The sequence below is a fragment of the Macaca thibetana genome, chromosome 1 (genome assembly GCF_024542745.1).
Source record: "Macaca thibetana thibetana isolate TM-01 chromosome 1, ASM2454274v1, whole genome shotgun sequence".
In the NCBI taxonomy this organism is placed as follows: domain Eukaryota; kingdom Metazoa; phylum Chordata; class Mammalia; order Primates; family Cercopithecidae; genus Macaca; species Macaca thibetana.
The window spans coordinates 153,534,145-153,555,440 of NC_065578.1; the positions used below are offsets into that span (position 1 = coordinate 153,534,145).

Consider the following 21,296-nt stretch of genomic DNA (forward strand, 5'->3'; position numbering starts at 1 on the left):
AGAGAGTGGTGGCACAATCTCCTTTCACTGCAATCTCTGCCTCCCAGGTTCAAGCAATTCTCCTGCCTCAGCGTCCCGAGTAGCTGGGACTATATCCAATGTATTAAATCATCTTTGGTATTACCCAAAGCACCTGCCACCCACTCCACCCACCATCCTCTAGGCCACAAAACTCTCCCTAAGTCCCTTAAAGAAATCAAAATGAAGTCACAGCAGCCTCAGTCCAGTTCATCAATTGCAGCCAGCAGAGAACAATTCTTCCAACCTCCCACTGCAGGCAGCCCAGCCCACCCGGCCTTATAGCCTCAGGACTTACGATCCCAGCACTTCCATAAAAATGAAGGTTTTCCGGATGTTGGTGGTCTGTTTCTTCCAGGAACTGCAGTCATCTTCTTCCTTTCGACCCATCGCCTCCAGAGTTGAAGCTTCTGAGGATGCTTTATTGGAACGGGGGGAAAAAGAGGAGAAAAAAAGTCTGGTCAGTTGCTTTGTCAAACAAGATTAAAAATAGGCTGCAATACTCACATCTTTCTGTAATTATCAGAAGGAAGGATTAGGAGCAAACCTGGATAACTGGCAAAAATAAAACTATCTCCACACTTGCTTATAAAAAGTACAAGGACAAAGTTATGGAATGCCTACTACATGGGTACTATGCTTGCTGCATGCTCACATCAGGGCAGTAGTGAGTACGTGTGTAGATAACCTGGGAATATCCACCTTGAGGGGATCTGAGCTGAGCTGAGGCATGTCCTATGTTTTCCAAATGATAGTCATAATGTTTACTCAGACTACAGAGTCAGCCAGGCTTCCTCTCTCATGTCACAACTCTGCCACCTCCCTCAATTTTTCTCACTAGTACCTCTCTCCCACCTGTTATGGGTTAAATGAATGAGTATTGTGCTGTTTTTGTAACTCCTACAACATTTAGCACAGTGCTGGGCAAATAGTTATTCATGAAAATCTAAATTGAATCATTTCCTAAATTTATATCAGAGTTCTGGAGTTACCATACGTATTCAACAGTCAACTAATATTTATTTAGCACCTACCATATGCAAGGTGCCGATGTGTACTGATAACAACACACATGCTGGCCCTGCCTTCATGAGGCTGCCAGTCTGAAGGAGATGGGCAATGGGCAAGTAAAGTCACACGTGTACAGTTACAAAGTGTGGGGAAAATCATGAAAGACAAAAACCTGGGTTTGTCATAGAGATAAACAGGGAGAGTCTTCTTTAGATAAAGGCTAGGGAAGGCCTCTTGAGCAGGCCATATTTAAGCTGAGACGCAAAATTTGGGAAGGAGCCAACCAAGCAAAAAGCATGTGAAAGAGCTTCTCTGCAAAGGAAATATAACAGCAAATCGCGAAGGGAGGAAAGAGCATGGTGTGCTCCAAAGCCTGAAGGGATGGCGTGGCTGGTGCAGAGTAAGCGCCGTATGGTCGGGGGTGGAGAATGGGCAGGGAGAGGCAGGCAGGGGCAGACCATAAAGGGCCTTGTAGACTCTGTTAAAGACCTTGGATTTTCTTCTAAGTGAGATGGGAAGACATGAAGTATTTTTAGCAGGGGAGTTAATTACACCATTGATGTTTTAAAGAGTTCTCTCTGGCTGATCTGTGAAGGGAGTGGAAGGGGCAAGAGTTGCTGCATGGAAAACGGGTAGGGGACAGAAGTCTAGGAGAGAGATGATGGTGGCTCGGGCCAGATGGGAGTGAAGGAGAGAATGATGAACCTGGGATGTATTCTGGGAGTCCAGTTATCTACAGTATTAGGCGATGTGTCATATGGTGGGGCAGACAGAGTCCAGGAGGACTCCCATGTTTCTGGCAGGAGCATCTGGGATTGGTTGGGGGTGCCCTGACTGAGCTCATGAATACTAGAGAGAAACACATTTTTGGGATGGGGTTAAATGGTTGGAGGGAATTTCTGTTCCTCTGGATATTCCACTCTGTCTACCTCCTCCAACAGCTGATGGCAGGGTACTGGGTGTCCAGGAGTGATGAGCACCCTCTCCCTCACACTCTTTGAACCTGATGGAGAAATAGGAAAATATGTCTAATGACTGCCCCTCTTGGGCAATGACCTTCCTTCCCCACTTGAGAAAAACCACCTGTAGACTCTATGGGGTCTCCTATTAATAATAGCCTTTGAACAAAAAGAAAGTTTGTTTGTCCACAATTCAGCATTTAGTGAAGAGCATAGTTTTGGAGGCCAACCTGAGTTCAAATCCTACCTTTGCTAGTTACCAGGTAAATGGCCTTGCCTAAGGCAAGTTACTAACCTCTTTGAATCTATTTCCTCATCTGTAAAGTGGGGGCAAAAACCTTTATGATATGGTAAAGGTTAAATGAAATGGTGCATATAGAGACGTTGATACACGTGATAAACAGTGGTTTCTTTTTTTATTTTTATTTTTATTTTTTTCTGTTCTGCTACAATGATAAACAGTTGTAATGGAGATAATATTCTGGAGACAGTTATTGATGTATTTCATTCCTGGTAATCCACATCTGGAGGACTCATGGTAAAACAGGTTTCATGGAATAGAAGGAAACCTCTTCCACCATTAAAACACGATATGAGACTTAGAGCCCTGGGATAAGAAGAATATGATACAAGCGAGGCTCTTGGCAGAGAGGAAGAGGAGGTGGAAAGATGGCTACTTTTGGTTCAAGTGGACCCTGGAAAGGGGATGGGGAGACAGATGGTATAGTTTTCCAAAGCACAGATCTTTGCTTTAGAGCATCTGTTCAGGAATGGGGAGACTGGTGACATGGATGGGGTGGCTTACCAGGACCCTGCTGGTGGGAGGCTTTAAGCCTAGGAGGAGGTCCACCTGCAACTGCATCTAACAGGGCAGTGAGGAATCATGGGGAGGCCTCGAGGGAGGAGGTGAGTTGAGACAGTGCCTCATGATGGGCAGAGACTCCAAAACCTCCCCAGGGCCAGCTCATGCCAGCTCATGAGAGCCAGCTGTGCACATCTCTGGTGTTAATGTTGGCAGCTAGAAAGTGACCACAGTAGGAGTACTGGAGTATTTTTTTTGAGACAGAGTCTTGCTCTATTGCCCAGGCTGGAGTACAGTGGTGTGATCATTCCTCACTGTAGCCTCCATCCCCTGGGCTGAAGTGATCTCATCTCAGCCACCCTAGTAGTTGGGACCTCAGTCACCCTAGTAGTTGGCATGCATCGCCACGCCTGACTAATTTTAATTTGTTTTCCAGACAGGGTCTTACTCTGTTGCCCAGGCTGGCCTCGAACTCCTGGGCTCAAGTGACCCTCCCATCTTGGCCTCCCAAAGTGCTGGGATTACAGGTGTGAGCCACCAATCCCAGCCTAATAGGAGTATTTACACCATGGACAGTGGCAACAGCTATAATCAGGGCTTCTCCCTGACTCCACTGACCCCTGCCCCAAGACATGTCATTAAACATTTACCAGGTCATCATGGCTCATGGCCCTATGAGGGGACGTAGAGCAGGTCAGGGCCAGCTGGCTGGGGTTGGTGAGAAGAGATGGTGATGACCAGGACTTTTCAGGTAAGCAAACAGCTGGGATCAGGGCCTTTAGTAGAGTATGTCAGTATGATTCCCATGAACCAGTGTGACCAGTCATACTTCAGAGGTCACTAGTCAGTTTCTGATGGGATCCGGAGGACTGTGGAATCCAGGGTCCCTGATAAGTGTGAGAAGTCTGAGGCCCCCTTCTCCCATACGACAACAAGGTCAAGTAAATACCTTACAACATAAAATGCCACCTTGAAGTTGAGCAGGAAGAGGAAAGGCCATCTCAAGGCTGTGTTTTCCTGAAAGGCATAAGGTCAGCTAAAGGAGACTCTTGAAACCCAAAGGGAGATTTATATGCTATAATGGACAAATTGAAATTTAAAGTTCCCCATTTCCTTTTTTGTTGCCTGGTGGGGTGGGAGTTCATGAGAAAGATTTATAAGAAATAAGGAAGCTGCATTTTTTGGTGTACATTTTAATAGTGTGTCAACTTGCAACCTGGCTATTTATTATTAAAAAATGCATGTGAGAAACTCCTTCATGATTGACCTAGTTGTATATACATCTGGTAGCTTGTGTTTGGGTCTTCTGGCCCATTAGATGATCTGTTCCTCTTGGCAGGGTGGCAGCCCAAAGGGACCACAGCAGTTCAGGATGCAGGCACTGGCCAGAGGAGGTCTCACTGGCAGTGGTGGGCTGACACTTGACTTTGAGGGCACAGTACACAAGGTGGAGACAAATGGGCCGTGACTGGTGGAGATCTCTTTGAGGAAGATGGAATATAAGAGTTGGGGAATGTCTTTAGCCAGATGCCTTTCTGTAGATCCTGAACCCCAAATCTAGCAGCTTCCACTTATCAGGGTGCTTGGCATCTAGAATGCATGAACTCTCACTCGCTTTACCAGGCTGCAAAAAGAAAAATGGGGTACTTTAAATTTGAGATTGTCCATTATTGCATGTTAATCTTATCAGGTTTAAAGAATCTCATTTAGCTGACCCAGTCTCCAGGGGGCATCACAAACACTTCTCGCTGTGTAGATACACTGCTGCTGGGAAGTCTTGAAAGTAGGGGATAAGGGCAAAGGTTTGAACATTTAACAAAGCAAAATCAACTGCCTGTGTGCCTCCCTCACCCTCTCTCTCTCCCCTCTCCACAGAACAACAGGGCTGTGGATGTTGCTTTTCCAGCCAATCAAGAGCTGCCTTCCAGCTCTGGGACCAAGAGCCAGGCGTCCATCACTCCCCCTTCCGGAGCTCCCATGGAATGACGGCCTGTTCTCCAGGAGGCTGTACCACCTCATTAGCAGATCTGTACTCACTGTTCCTTCTTTCTCTTCTCTCTTAAATAGCTTTAAAAACATAGTATTCTTAGCCGAAGCTAGGCTATAAGAAAACATCTTTCCCGCCCACTCCTCCTCCCATACACTGAATCCTAACCATTTAGTTCCGTCTTCAGTGCAATGTGGAAAACTCAAAGGCCCAGATCTGAAACCCCCATAGCTTTGGCTTTTCCTTCCCGCCCCTCTGTAACCAGAGCGATCGCCTCAAGACCCCCATGCCCTGTGTGGTGGAGGTCTGAACAGCGGGCTTTGAAAGGGGTGCCCACGTTTCTTCCATGGCTGCATCCTGCTTCTTTCTGCTGAAGTCCTCCCCCTCCTCTCTTGACTTCTGTAATCTAGGCCTTTTCAGAGGAAAAGAAAACAAATTCTAAGGAGCTTGAAGCTCCAGTATTGCTCTCATTTGTTTCCAAAGTACTCCCCGCCTCTCACTCTATTTCTGGCAACAATTTCCATTGGGTTTCAAAGCTCAGGAGCAGCCGCCACAGATTTCTCTGAGATTTAGGGCTGATTTCACGTCGATAGCTCAGGAGACTTGGAGAATGTTGGCTTCGTGGCTGGTTCAGGCGCCTTGCACCTCAGCACAGCAAGATTCTCAAGAATATTCTGCAAAAATGGCTCCTAGCAAAGGAAATGACTTTATTCATGGAACTATCTTTGAGTTGTGGAGGTAATACTCTTTCACGCAACATGCATTTATTAAGTACTTCCTGTATACCCTTTGGGCTATAAATAGACATTTCTATGATAGGAGTCTGGCCTTAAAAGTGCTTACAATCAGGTTATGAAGACCAAATGCAGATATATAAATAAGGAGCTAAGAATGCAGACCAGTCTGTTTAAAGGACTGGGACCATGTGTTACTCATCTTTGAAATCCTAGAACCTACTACTGTTCCTGGCACTCGCTAAAGGTCCAGCCCATGGTTGCTAAATGAGTGAATGAGAAAGAAAAGCTTGGGGGTGGGTTGATTGTGGAGCGCACTGTGGAGGAGTTAGACTTAAGATGAGTATGGAAGGTGGGTGGATGTATTCTTTATATTGCTTTAGAGAGGAGCCTATAGCAAGAAGACCTGAGCCCCGAGAAGGGACTGCAGCACGGCCTTCCTCTCTGTAGTCCTCACTGTGAGGTTCTGCCCATGGCACAGCAGCAGGAGAGGGTGAAATGGCCATAGAAGGCCAAATCTGCTTGGCTTCTTTGTTGTCATCATCATTTCAGGGACAGTAGTGCCTGGGATGGGACCTGTGTCCAGTTCTTGGTCAGAAGAACTTCCCTGGGACACTAGACAAGGCTCTTTCTGACCATTCTACCTAGAGTCTGTCTACCCACACCCAGAGTTACTCTCTCTTAGGTGAGCCAGTCCTTTCTTCTGTAATACATATGACAATCTCAAAGCACCCTGTTTATTTGTCAGAGGTTGATCTCCTCTGTAGAAAGTAACTCCACACAGACAAAGACCTTGGCTGTCTCGCTGCCTCCCTTGGGGCTACTGCAGTACCTGCCTCCTGGTTAGTGCTCAACTGTATTTTTTGGATGATCTTCCTGGCCTCTTGGGGGAAAATTCTGCAGCTGTGGAGGAGGTTACAGAGGGGAAAGTTCTTCCTAAAGGGCAGGCAGTACAGCCTTGGGGTGGACGCTGCCTCTGAGTGCAGCCCTTTCCATGCTCCTAGTGGCAGGCTGTGTGATGCCTGTTTATGAGATGCTGGTGAGAGATGCTTGGGCCATGAGCCCAGCAGGCAGGTGCTCCTTCCATGGAGCTTCTCTGTCCTTCCTCCTTTTCCAGCTTCATTTAGTAAAGGGAGCATCACTAGCCCCAGACAGAACTCTCAGGCAGATGAGGTTTGTTTGCAGTGGCCTCCTCACTGTGGTCATGTACCCTAAAACTGCCAGGTCACCTCATGACCCCACACTGGCCAGATTCTTTCTCTGGACTCTCACTTCTGCCCCACTCTCCACATGGCCTCACTATCCAAAGTTTCCTATTTGAGTTGCAGCCATTTAGGGACCTGCCCTGAGGTGCTTATTAAATTAATCAGCTGGGCTAATAGCTTAAAAGTGTTACACTCCTAATTAGGTGATCCAGAGTCTTAGGAGCATCACGTTAGAATTCAAAGGCTTTCCATCCAATCCAATCCAATCCACCCTACTCCACTCCATTCCAATCCAATCCACTCCAAACCATTACAATAGGTACAGTGTAGGAACAATCATAGTGTTCCTAAACTGGGCATGGACTAACCAGAGTAGATGGGGACAGGGAAGGAGAGCATCTTTGAGTAGCACCTCTGCAATCTTAAGCCCACAGATAATGGTTCTCAATTCTACCCATGGAAAGAGCCACCCTCCTTTTGCTAGTGCTGTCACTAGGGGCTTCTGAGCAAGGAGGCTTGAATCACTCTGGGGCATAGTGAGCAGGCTCAGGCCTTCTGGATCATGCCTGGCTCTTTCACTGACTTTAGAGGAATCAGTCTACCCTAAGACTGCTTTATAGTCTCTGCTTCCAGGATTTTCCATTCTTTGGGACCATGACTCAGAAGAGCCTATGGGCCTTGGGAGGGAGGTTATCAGTTGGATCATCTTCAATAAGAATGTGCTCTCTGCCTCCAGGCTGGGGCACACAGAATCATGGAAATCTGTCAGTACTTCGTGACAAAAGGGTAAAAGGCAAAAGTTGGGAAGTTTTCTTGCTGGGTCCCACAATTTTCTACACTCTGGCCCATATTGAACTTTATATCATCCACTGGGTTAAAAGAATACTGGAAAGAACCAAGGCTTGTTCCAGTCTTGGTTTGATATCCAGTAGCTGTGCAGCCCCAAGCAGATCACTATACATCCCTGAGTTTCCATCCTCCTCTTTGGTGAACAGATGAGATTGGACTAGATTAAAGTTCCCTGAAGTTTGCTTTTCATTATGTTAGTCCTGGGCGACTCTCCATGAGCAGGGTAGATTTGCTACTTCCTCTGGCCCCCTTCTTGGAGATTCATAATCCACATTAGCTTATTAAAGGCTCTGAGGACCATTAAAGACACATGCTTAATGCTGTTTAATCCGGCATTTCCCAAATTTAGTAGACAGTGAAATTCTTTCCTTCTGTAACACTCATATTAGTGTGCAGGGGATCTAGGGTTTCTCAGAGCATCCTTTGGAAAATGTAGACTAGGCCATCTCTAATGCTTTGTAATTCTTCATATTTTGAAAGGATAGATGAAATTTCTAGCAGCCCTCTGCCATCAGTCACAGTTTTACCCTCCTTGTGGTGTCATAGGTGAACGGCTGGGCCTGTGTCAGAACTTATTTCTAGTTCATGGGTTGCAACCCAAGTGGCTCATTAGCTTGCCAAAGCCCAGGTTCTGGAGCCTAAAGGCTTCAGGAGTCTTCTGACTGGAGAGAAACTCCAAGGACCACCCACTCCATTTCCCAGCCCTTCTGCCACTGTCATTCTGCATTTCAAAGATCAACTCTGCATGCCAATTTCTGTTCACAAAATGACCCAGGGAGAAGGTTTTTCCATTGTTGCCTGCAGTTTATTTAAGGCGCAAACCTACATCTAAGTTTAACAAAATCACTGTGACTGCAGTGACAAGCCATAATTTATGTGTTGCTTATGGTTTACTATGTGCTTCTTACAGAGGATGTGAAGACCATTCTCTAGGGCTTCATGTGGTAGCTGAGGGGTCAACACGCAGGGACCATTGCAAAGAGCAGGGTATGTTGCTTATTCTTAGTGTGCTGCTAAGCATATTGGGCCTCGGTTTCCTCATCTGCTGAGTGTGAATAATGATCCCTGCTCTATTTCTCAGCATTTCTTTGGAGGGCTAATGCTTCAATGGGCACAAAAGCAGTTTGCAACCTCTAAAGTGCCATGCAGTGGGTCCACATTATAGGCACATGAATTAAACACTAAGCACTGGAGAAAGAAAGGGAAACCAATAAGGACTTAAACAGGGGTGAGCACAGGACAGGAGACAGGGATCTGCTGTTCCTTCAGCTGGTTCCAGCTCCCACGTGCCTTTCACAGTGTGAGCATCTCATCTCACTGTGATTCTAAAGTGTTTAAAGATATATGATTTTTCATACATCATAGCCCTGAATGCAAGCCAACTACTTCATCTGGTACCCAACCAAGAAAGCAGGGAACTGTTGCAACAAGAGAGGAAATAATACTTTTGTTGGGATTTTTTCATGGGCGATATCAGGTCTCCACTGGGGCACTTTTCTAAGGAGTTTTCAAGGTTAACACTGACTGTGTGTCACACACCGCCTTCAAGCCTAATCCCATGCAAGAGGTGCCTCTTTTGTACAGGCTGAACGCTCATTACTATTAACCGTCACAGCCAGGCACTCTACTGCGGCTTCCAGAAGGGGAGAGGAAGGATATTTCCCCCACCAGGAATGGAGTGCAAAAGAAAGGACAGGCTGAATTCAGGACGAAGGGCTGTGTCAGGAAGCTCTGAGTTACCAGCCTTTCCTCCACAATCATGGATAGTCCGTGCAGTCCCCTGCCTGCTTCAGCTTGCTTTCTTGCTGGCAGCCGCTCCCACTCAGCCCCAACCCCCTCGCCATTGACCGTGGCGGCGCGCCTGCAGTTGTAGCGCCAGGCACGCAGCCTGTTTGCAGACTCAGCCGCTCCCCTCATTCATGCTGCAGCTCATTCACTCGCTGGCGCTGGCAGGCTGTGGCTAGGCGCCGTCACTCGCGCGCATTCGTGTGGCAATTTATTTCTGGCCCTGTGTGCGTGTGTATCGGGGAGAGGGAGGGAGGGAGGTGCTCTCCTCTTAGAGGGGGATGCTTTTTCACTTCCAGGTAGAATCTCTCCTAGGCTTTATAGTATTCGCTGCCCTGGACCACGCACCTGGGTGGGGCACCGCGCTAGGCACTTTGCATGCATTATCTTGTTTAATGACTCATGTCCCCCTTTCAAGGTAACCGCATTTTACATCTCAGGTACTGATAAGTAGAAATGTTCAGAAAAATCCCCCACATCAAACTGATAGTGAATGATAGAACTGAACTGGATTCCAACGCTAGTCTTCTCGTCGCTGTACCACATAACCTGTTGCCTCTTTCCTGGTGGCGGTTGCTGGGATGTCACTCATCTCCACCTTCATCCTCATGATGCTGTAATGCAATCCTAACGTCTGACTGATTCCCCTGGGAACACATGGCTCGGACAATCTGGAAAGGACTGAATCCTTAAAGCACTCAGATTTCTCAGCACAGAGGCTGGGGGCAGCATATCTATTGCCCCAAGCCTCTCATGGCTCCAGCTCAAACCATTTCTCACTCTAACCTCAAGCTTCTTTCCCAAAGAGTACTTTCTGAAGAGGACTCTTAATAAGCAGCCACACACACACGCACACGCACACACCAGAGCAATCTGCAGCATCATGGAAAGGTCACTGAATTTATCAATAGATCTGGGTTCAAATGCCACCACCATCACCAGCTTTACAACCCCTTTAACCTCTGAGCCTCAGTGGTCTCATCTATATTAAGGGGGAAATAATACATGCCACATCATCTGATGGGATCGTCCTAAAGAAGATTAATTATAAACACATTCTAAACTGTAAAATGTGGTCCGCATACCAGGTATTACTAAGCACTCTGTGTTACAGCCTGTTTCAGAGGTGGGTCTCATCTTTGGTTCTGGTTAAGCTTGGGTCAGCAGGAATGACAGGGGCCTTGTTCTGTCTTCAGCTTATGATCTGGAAAAGATCATCTTCTTACCTAAGGCGGAATCTGCTTGACTCTCTTGACCCTTCTCAGAGATTTTCCTCATGATCAATTTATCTCACTCCAGAGCAAGAGGCTGGCCAGCCAAGCACTGCAGCCAGACCAGCGTGAGCCCTGGCAGCCACCTCCGGGAGTCTCAGGGTTAATGTTTGTACGTCAAAGTTACGTGGAGAGAAGGGGCCACGGTGTGGATGGGGGTGATGGTGTTGGTGAATCCAGACCTCCTTTCAAGATCTTCACCTGAGAGGTAAACTAGGGAAGTTTAAAAACAGAAGGGAGGTAGACATGCCCCTGGGGAAGGTGAAGGAGCTGTCTTGTGACTGACAGCGATAGCTCGACTGTGTTCTGCATCTTAACGCGGCCGGGGATAGGGAGCCTGAAGCCTGTCCACAGACCTCTCCAGGAGGGACTGAGGCTGATTCTTCTTCCTTAGGTTTGCAGAGCCACAGGCTGTTTACAAATCATTTTGTCATTGGTTCTGCTAATCCTCCCAATAACCCAAAGAGGTAGGCAGAGAGGGCATACCTTATTTGATGGATGGGGTCAGAGAGGTTAAGAGATGAAGGTTGAATAGGAGGGAGGGGTGCAAGAGAGCTGGAGGTCCTGACACCCCAGCAGATGGATGGGGTCCCTCCAGGCATAGAGCCTGGAGGCTTGTCCCTAGAATGCAGACATTGCAGGAGGGGCACATAAAGATATTTTTCTCCCTTTTCCCTGCCCAGAAGTGTAAAAGGTTTCCATGCAAGCCAGCCCAGGAATGATGGACAGATGGCTCCACCCGGACCCCCATTCAGACTTATTTTCCAAGACACCTATAACTTACCCTTGATGCCAAAAGAGTCAGGGAAGCCTGGAACTGGGGCTGAAATAAATGCCCAAGTTGCTTACAAAGTGGCTCTTCAGATCCACTCGCTAGGTGCTGCACGCTTCCCACTAAGCAAAGAGACCCCCTAAAGCCAAGAAAAGAAGCAGGGTCATCTTACCCACGGACTCGGCAAGAATCCTGCTTGGGCTCCCACTCCAGCTCCTACAGGTCTGTGAGGATTAGCTGCTCCAGTGCTTTAACAATAAACCCAATTAAAGGGGAGGAATGCAGGAGTTTTCTTTCCCAGGACCGTAACCATGCAGCCTTAAAGGGGAGTAAAAGTAGCTAGGGTGGCTTGCATCTCTCTTTCCTTTCCTCAGCTCTGCTCTCCCTCCCTCCCACCGAGCAATAATGAGTCTTATCCAGAAAAATGCTTGTGCATTTTTGCCTGGTGTGTGTGTGTGTGCAATTGTGTTTGCATTGATGTGTGTGATGAAAAGATAGAAAGGAAGAATGAAAAGCAAACATATCGAATTATAGGTTCCCATTATCCTGAATGGGTGATGACAGAAAAAATCAGATAAGCTTTCTAGGATTGTCTGCCTCAGTTTCCCTTTTAACCACTCAGGTGCTGGCGTATGTTGCCTAAAAACCTCTCCCTGAAAAACAGAACATCTACACTGGCTGACATGTAGGGACTGAAAACATCTCAGTGTCTACCTTGCTTGTTATCTCTTACAGAACTGGGAGAAAGGGCCTTAGACGTCCCACAAGGGGCCCTTCAGTTGGACAGTCGCACTCAATATCTTTGATATGTCTCCTTTCCTCCGGAAGCTCAGCATTCTGATCCCCGAACCTGTCTCAGTCCTAACCCATGAGACCCCAGGAAATCATTCCCCTCCTCCGGAAACTCTCTGCTCCCTCTGTTTCCTGTACTCATCTCTCCATCCTGGCCCTTGACCAAGGCTTCACAGTCTCCATCTTAGCTTCTCTGGGGCAGTCCCTTTAGTGCAGATTTCTTTAACCTCTGTCATCTGCTCTCTTGTTTTCTCCTTCTCTACTCTCTCCTTAAGGTTACCATCTACTCACGGGGTCCATTACCATCTTCATGAGAACCTCCCCGGTCAACATCCCACCTTGGTTACCATGCTCAACCTCAACATCCAGATGTCCACTGTCACCTAAGAACAAGACTGAATGCGTTATGGCCACCCTCAAACCCACTCTCCTGTTTTCCCCAGCTAGGCTAGTGGGCTACCATCTTCCAAACACTCAAGTGAGAAACTCCAGGGTTTGTTTTGTTTGTGTTGCCTGTTTCATTTGTCTTCCAAACCCATCCAGCTCTTATGCACTTTCATTTGTTCCTTGAAATTAGCTTTTAAATTGTACCCTTTCTTTTGTGTCATCTTGTTTTTTGAACAAATAACACATTCATATGGGCAGGAAAAGGACCATATTAAAAGGTGTACATTGAGATGTGTCACCCCCTTCTACTCCTTGTCTGTCCCTTGACCCTGATATTGCCTTCTATAGGTGACCACTTTTATTATGGTATTTCTTTATGTGAATGCAAGGAAATACTCACCTCTACAATCTCAGTTCAAGCCCTCACCCTCCCACCCAGGTAGAATTGTGATAGCATAGGATGAGGTGGTGCAGTAGGATATTTAAAAGTGGCTCTGGGGAAGACTTCTAGGTTGGATTCCTGGGTCTTCCAATGACAGATATGTGGCTTTGGGAAAGTAGCTTAACCTCACTGTGCCTCAGTTTTTCCATCTGTAAAATGGCATAATTATTAAACTTATTTCACACACTAGTAGGGTGGAGCGAGACAGAATGCAGCTGCTTAGAACAGTGGCTCGTACGTGGTGAGCACTTAATAAAATTTAGCTGTGATCATTCTTTACCTGTCATAGTCTAAATATTTATGTCCCCATCCAAATTTATATGCTGACACCTAATCACTAGTGTGGTGGTAATAAAACATGGGGTTTGGGGGAGGTGATTACGTCATGAGGGTAGAGCCCTTGTGAATGGAATCAGTGCCCTTATAAAAGATACCCCGAAGAGCTGCATTGCTCCTTCCACTATAGGGGGACACAAAGAAAAGGTGCCTTCTATGAATCAGGAAGTGAGCCCTCATCAGGCATTGTGTTTGCTGGGACTTGCAGCCTGCAGAATGGTGAGAAATATGTTTCTGCTGTTTATAAGCCACCAGTTTATGGTATTTTGTTACAGCACCCTGAATAGACTAAGACAATATACAATGTAACTTTCATTCTAGAATTACCTCAATAAAACATATTGCTTCCTCATCAAAACCATTCATTGTTTACAGAATAAAATCCATACACTTCAGGCCATCATTGAAAGCATTCCAGGATCGGGCACGGAGCTATTCTCCCTCCACTGCATCTCTCTTTCTACCCATGTGACACTCCAGCCTCACCATATGAAACACTTATTTCTAAGATAACACTCACACCAAAACTCCTGACCTTCATTTATCCTGATCTGTTGGTTAAGAAAATGCCCTTTCCTCATTCTCTGCCTATAAAAATGCTATAGATTCAAAAATTCCACATCTAGGAAGCCTTCTAAGATTTCCCACCCCACTGAGAACTGATCACTCTCCCTTTGGACTGTTCCCAAAACTTTTGTCTACAACTCTTCCTAGTTCTTAATCTTTTTCTGCCTTGAATTCTAGTTTGTTTCCTGTCTCCTTTTTTGAATTGAGAGTTATTTAAGGGCCGTGAATCTGCCTGTATTTCTTGCCCCTCTTTTTTCTTTCTTCCATCCTCCTCCTGTGCCTGGCTCTGCAAATGTTTATTGGACCTGATAGATTTATCAACCCTCAGGGGTAGAAAGGCCTTTGATAGTCATCATAATTAAGTAAGAGATGATTTGCTAACTATTGATATATAAGTACTTAATAAATGGTAACTATTATTGGTATTGAAAGTAGGAATAATAGCATATTATTGTTATTGATACAACATCCCATTTATTGCCTAGACTCTCTGGGTAGAGCATCCCTGACTAAGCTGCTGTCCTCCTCCTGTTTGCACACTCTGGAGCTGGGGAGTTTATCACAGCCTAAGACAGCTCAGTAATGCCCATGGGCATTGACACACATGACAAAGTTCATCTCTAGAGGAAGCTGAATTCTGCTTCTCTGAAGACTTTCCCAGCACACGCATACATATACTCATTCCTTAAATATTTATCAAGTGCTGACTGTATACTAAGTATTGGGGATCTGAAACCAGACCTAGTTCATATGTTCATACAATTTTCACTGTCCAAGTACATTCATCAGTCAACTCTGCACCTTGTAGGTCACTCTGATGAAAGGATGAATCGGGCAAGGAATTGTCTGTTGTCATCAGACCACCAGAGTTCTCTTTCTTCCCATTCTCTCCAATTCACCTGCACCCTGCTGGTCTTGAAAAGCCACAGGGCCAGGAATGAATTCTCTGCTGTGGAAACATAAATAGGTTCAGCAGATGTTTGGCGCCAGAGGAGAAAGCATTGCCTCTTAACGATGAGGTCAGAAGCCAGCTCTCCTTGCAAGCACTGACCAGGCCATACGCCAATCATTGGAGGCGTAGGGAGGAGGCAGAGCACCCATTGCTCAAATATTAGAACGGATGACTAGAAAACTGAGGGGGCATTTGGTAATGTCTCCAAGGACGTGGAAGAGAGCTTTTGTCATTACAGAACAGGTACAAGCATGCACTACACAAAGACACTTACATGCACATGCATGGTTGCAGTTTTGCCCAGTTTATATTCTTTTAATGGCCTTATCTCTATGTTTTTCTCAATTGGCAATTTGACCAAATATTTATTAAACATCAACTATGTGCCCAGGACAGGAGACAAGACAAGCTACAGAATAACAATTGGAGATCATTCAATAGCTAAATAAGGTACTATTAATTTACGTTGTTCCCAGAGATAGGATCATGGAAAGATTTCTGCGGGATGAAGATATCAGGAAAGATTTTATAGAAAAAGTAGAATCTGCATATTAAGGATAAGTGGGACCAGATTTGGGAGGCGTCAGTGGTGGGTGTGGTAGAATTAAGAAAACACACGGGTTTGAATACCTACACAAAATCCATACTGGAAATGATGAGACAGCTTTGCAATGTCACAGGTGACATTGGCAAAGGGGAAAGTGGCCATATGGAACCTGATAATTACCTCCATCCCTCCTATCAGACCACGCTTACCCCTCCAAGTAAACAAAATAAGGGGTCCTCTTAAGGTTTCATATAAGGAGGAGAAAAGGGAGATTTGCTCATGAGGACAGAGCAATCCTTCCTCTGTTTAAGAGCAGATTCTTGCATCACCTCCTTTCTGCATTGTCTTTTACATTTAATTAGATCTCCAGATTGAGCTTTCTGGACAGCCAAATGACAAGACATGGCGATGTGCCAGGGTGGAAGAGGGAAGGGAAAATGAATCAGGAGAAAGAATTTGCTACATGAGAAGTCAGAAAATCAAACCAAAAAATGGCATGTGTAAAGGCCCTGGGGTGGAAAGGAGCCATACCTGCCAGGGAAAGACAGAGTAGCGCATTGTGACTGGGCAGGTAGAGTAGTGGGAGAGTAACCCAAACGCAGCTGGTGAGGTAGGAAAAGGAGCAGATTGTGCAAGGCCTTGAAGGCATGCTAGGACAGATAATGAGGGAGAAGAGGGGCCACCAAAGAGCAAATATCACTTATTTCAAAACATATCTCCTTGGAGGTTGGATAACAGAGAATAGAATGTGCTCCTGATCAGGGATTGGGGGCTGGAGGGAGGGAATGGAAATTATAGGACCATAGATGGGCTGGCTCACAGGCGTGAATCAATGCAAGACTCGCTGCTTTAGTATTTATTTATGTTAAAAATAAGACACCAGACTGCTAGTATTTCCAGGAATAGACATTTTACACTGCTGTGTCTTGGACGACATTTGTCCTGCGGCCTGCGAAATGCTCTTTTATTTGAGCTGGATCTTTAAAAAGTCTCCTCTCCTGAGCATCCTTCCCTCGGTCCACAGGCAAATGATGTCTCTCTTTCTCTTTTCTCCCAAGCTCTTGAATGGCAAGATCCAAAGCATCTCTGCAATGGCACCTGCCCTACTCTGCTTGGGTTAAAATTGGCATGATACGTGTCAGCGTTGCCCCTTAGGTGATAAGCTCTCTGAGGGTAGAAACTGGGCGTCAATGACCTCTACACTTCCACAAAGTCATGAAAATTGAAGGGCTAAATAAATTCTAAAAATGAGAGTTTTCTGGTGTGTCCTGAGTTTGACACCATTTGCCATTTGACACTGTGTAAGGGAGGAGGAGTACAATGGATGATAAATACATGGGCTTTGTATTAGTCTGTTCTCACGCTGCTAATAAAGATGTACCGGAGACTGGGTAATTTATAAAGGAAAGAGGTTTAATGGACTGACAGTTCCATGTGGCTGGGGAGGACTTGCAATCACGGCAGAAGGCAAGTGGGGGACAAGTCACGTCTTACATGGATGGCAGCAGGCAAACAGAAAGAACTTGGGCAGGGGAACTCCTCTTTATAAAATCCTCAGATCTCGTGAGACTTATTCACTGTCAAGAGAACAGCATGGCACAGACCCATGATTCAATTACCTCCCACTGGGTCCCTCCCACGACATGTGAGAATTATGGGAGCTGCAATTCAAAATGAGATTTAGGTGGGGGACACAACCAAACCATATCAGGCTTACCATGGGCTGCCCCCAAGGACACACAGAATCCTGAAAAATGTACAAAATGGCCCATTGTTTGGTTTGTGTTGCATCTTCCAATTTCTTTAGATGTTGCAGAGAGTTGGGTGTCAGGGGTGGGCCATTCATCCAGGATGTCTGCCTGGGTCCTCATGGCCACTCTGCTTAAGAGGAAGGTATCAGCTCTTCCCATCTGGACTTTCTTCTTTTCTCCTATTTCCCTTGGCCTCTCCATCCTATGTATTCTTTCCCGGATTCTTTAATCCTCCTCCTCAGCCTCTGCTAGGGTTCATCAAGCACGTGGTTATGTCTAGCTGTACCTTGGGTGATGTGGGGGTAGCAAGGGATCTTGCACGTGGAATATTTACAAGGCGTGTAAATTTTCATCTGATCATCCGACCCTCTCTTCATGTGTGTGATTTGTGTCTATGTGCTAAAAAAATCTATCACCTCTACTGCTTTAAATCATATTCCCAAATGACCCCAGCCTGGGTCTATGTCATGTTCCAGGAAGAGTTGGCGGAGGGCAGGATAAATCTCATCACCCACCGCTTCTGATTTCTGGCTATGACCTAGTCACTTCCTATGTGGGAACCTGCTTCTGGTCCTCAGCAGAGACTGGAGGACCTTTCACCTCTGCATCCTTTATTATCCACATGTATTTCTGTATCCAGAGCTAGAGGCATTTGCAATGACTCTCCAAGGTCACCAGGGTGTGGCCTGGAAAGGCCAGCAGGAGGGGAGTCAAAGGAAGTGGGTAGTCATGAGCATCCCTTGCTTCATCCAAACTTTTATCACAGCTGCTTACAAAGTATCTAATTGAGCGATTCCATTTTAACCTTGTTTTTCTGTTTCTTCCCAACCCTCTAGGGAATACATAAATAACAAAGGGAGAAATTACAATGGTGAGAATTTCGCTAAGGAATCTAGCCCATGTTTACAGACAGCCCTAGATTCAACATGTGACTGGGGTTTAGGGAACCTGGCGTCTGTCCCATGGCACCTTTATTAGCTGGGTAACCTGGGATGAGTCTAACCTTCATGATTTATCTTCTCATCTGTCAAATTGGGCTAAAGATCTCAGTCTACCCCAGGAGTCTACTGTCAGGGTCAAATAAAACGAAAGAATGTGTATAAAAACATCAAAAGTAATGTCACCTTTGTCCTCTACCCCTAGAATCTCGAGTCTACCTACCTCCAGGTGCTGCCCCGCCCCGCCGGGGCACGGTGATTTCCCAGCAGGATTGCTCTCTGGGAGATGGGATGGCCAGGCTCCCTCACGCCCAAGAATGAGCTGCACTGCCCTCTAGTGACAGTGTCCTGTCTAGCAATAGACCCAGAGGTGCCTGTGTCCTTCCCAATGGCTGACTGGTGGGGAGAACGGATCATTTTCTTGGTAGCACTGTGTCTGACCAACCCCTCCTTCTGCCTTGCCTCATAATTCTCCACATTTCTTCTGTATAAGTTCCACGCGGTAACCCATTGCACACCTGGAGGATCATATTTTTGATACAGGCAGTAACTGCTGCTCCTTTTCTTTAATATTTTAAGAACCAACACATATTTGCAGGTGTCTCTTGTGGGTAAGGCTATGCGCAGGCAGTGAGCTGCCACTGCTCCCCCACCTCCCATCTCCCTCTTCTGCCTTAAGAGGGAGCTGTGCGCAACCTTCCTCAGCAAGTCAGCCTTCTGGAGACTTCCCAGGGACAATTACTGGCCCCCCTCCTCACTTGTGGAAAGGACTCAGTGGGATCACAGGGGTTGCCTGAGAGTCTTCTCTGTCCCCCACAGTGCCCCCATCACAGAGCAGGCATGGCACAGGCATTCTGGAAAGTTCTACTGAGTGAATAGTTGACCTTTATGAATGCCTTCCTTGGATAGATCCTGACATTCTGTAATATGTGCACACCTTTCTGAGACTCACTTTAGTGCAGAGGCTGAGTCAGTTTTGAAAACGTTTCTGATCCTCAGTTTCTCAAGCATAAATTGGGTGTAAGAAGGTCATAAGCGCTAAATAAGATAATGCATATGAATTGCTTAGAAAATGACAAGCACTCAGGAAGAGGACGCTTTGGGGATTTGAATCAGTCTGAGACATGGCAGAGACCAATGTGGTATGTAAGGTGGCTCCAGAGATCTGGGTGAAGGGAGCAAATGGGGTTAAGGAGGGGACAGTGTTCGCACAGAAGGTGAGAAGGTGCATACACATGCTCACCCATAAGCCAGAGGTTTGGGACAGAGGACTTCCATGTATAGTGAGATCTCAGCTAAAAATTTTGTGATTTAGAGGTTACAGGCACCTTTACCTCTTGGGATAACTGTCTAGAGGAACCCTCCTGAGCTCCCGAGCACTCTCATCTCCAAGGAGTCCAATCAATGTATGCTCTAGTTAGGGGACTTAGTCAGAAAGAGGGAGGCAAATGAAAGACAAAACCTTCCCCTTATAATGGCTTTGGGAGGGTGATATCCAGGACTCTTGAACAACTAGAATGCCTAGGACTTGGGAGTCAGACAACCTTCTGGAGACACATCCAGCCCCAGCTGGCCCTAGGGAGAGTAGCAACAAGAAAATCCTTCTTCCAGTTGTACTCTCCCTTTGCATCCCCTGCAAGGAGGTGAACCCCTCTCACTCCCACCCTCCTTCTCTCTTCCCTTCTTCTAGGTTTTCAAGAGGGGGAGAATTTCTGAAGGAGCAACAACATCACCAGCTGCATGTTCTCCTCTGCTGTTGTTCCTGAGATAGAATATTTAAATAATAGGACTGATGATAAATAGAAATCAGCAGAAATAATCTACTCCTGAGGAAGGAAACAATTGCTTGATTTAAACACCAGATCTCTTGTCTGAGTGCTCTCAGTGCCATGGTCCACATTTGACCTTCAGAGATGGATTGAAAGAACCTCGCATAGGGGTGGAATGCAGGCACAGTGCTTCCAGAGCAAGGACTGCAGGCTGAGAACAATGGTCTGGCTCCTTCTCTGTGCAGCGAATTGGAAACGAGGCACAATAGCCACTCCAGATCCAAGGCTGCTTCCTTCCACTCCATGTTGGAGACGAGTCCTCAGCATGAGGACAGAAAGCAGGCTGGCATTGCCAGTCCTTGTTATGGATTGTTTTGATCTCAGCTTTCAGCATTTCTACCTTCCCACAATAGGTGGAGGAAGCGGAAAGAACGGTCTGCCCAGGTTTTCCAAAACCTTGGGAAAAACAACCAGCCTAAAGAATTGCAAAGAGACAAAGAATTATATTCTTGTGAAGGTTGCAAGGCCAGATGATGTGGTGATGCCAGAAAATTATTGATTGATTTTGGGGTCCAGAGGCCCCTAAATGGGGATACTGAAATCAGCCCCTTGTTTGGCAGCAAGATGGTGTGAAGGGGAGAGAAGGGAAAGGGGAAGGAGAGACATCTGTCCTTTCCTGGGCTCAGGCATGAGAAGGCAGATTTCAAAGGCAGAAGAAAAGGGCAGCATCAAGGCAGGCTCTGTTCCTTTTGTAGCGCTAGGGAGCTCTGGAAGTGTCAGCCGATGAAATAAGCCCAGGCTAGGCATTTTGGACATTTCTTGGTAAGGTAAGGTTGATCTTATCATAGCCTGTAACCCAGTTGAAAATGGAAAGATTTAGAGACTAGAAGGAGCTCTGTATCTAGAGAGGGTTGTGATAGGGAATGGGTGCTATGTCCAACAAATCATCACATCCCACAGTTCCCATGGGAGGCGAGGTGAGGCATCACAACAAGTGTGCATAGAGCAGTGCTCCCATAGAATAGGGAGTCTAAGAGAAGACAGTATCTGAGATTTTCAGACCATGTGCCATTGCATGGGCCATTTCCTTTGCCTGGAGTGTTCACTCCTTTTTTGTTTAGAGGATTCCTAACGATGCTTCAAGAGCAGCTCACATCTTGCCACCTCTATGAAATCCTCCGTAACAAAATAATTCTCTCTCTCTACAACATTTGACAATACCTCATTCATAATTCCATTATATGCAAAATTTTCTATTATTAAATTAATCCATTTCACTAAATTTTGAGCCCTTAGAGTAGATTCTGTGGCTTTAACTACCCAGTGTATAACAGCTAGTAATTTACTAATTCATCCAACAATTGTAAATTAAAACTCAGGAAGCAGGCTGGCAGGTAGCATGAGGAGGTTTGGTGAGAGAAT

The 21,296-nt window shown here is 46.1% G+C and overlaps 2 protein-coding genes across 3 annotated transcripts in view; both read right to left on the minus strand.

Annotated features, from left to right (window-relative positions):
- Positions 1 to 11,676, minus strand: part of CAMK1G (calcium/calmodulin dependent protein kinase IG) — a 30,605-nt gene extending 18,929 nt beyond the window's left edge. For both annotated transcript variants that reach the window (XM_050781430.1, XM_050781428.1), the window contains exons 1-2: positions 11,566 to 11,676; positions 317 to 437 (exon numbers count right to left, since the gene is read on the minus strand). In XM_050781430.1, coding sequence (XP_050637387.1) covers positions 317 to 408 — 92 coding nt within the window. In that variant the 5' untranslated portion in view covers positions 409 to 437; positions 11,566 to 11,676. The remainder of the gene's footprint in view (positions 1 to 316; positions 438 to 11,565) is intronic.
- HSD11B1 (hydroxysteroid 11-beta dehydrogenase 1) overlaps positions 1 to 21,296 on the minus strand; it is a 949,596-nt gene that overhangs the window by 147,393 nt on the left and 780,907 nt on the right. The window lies entirely within an intron of this gene.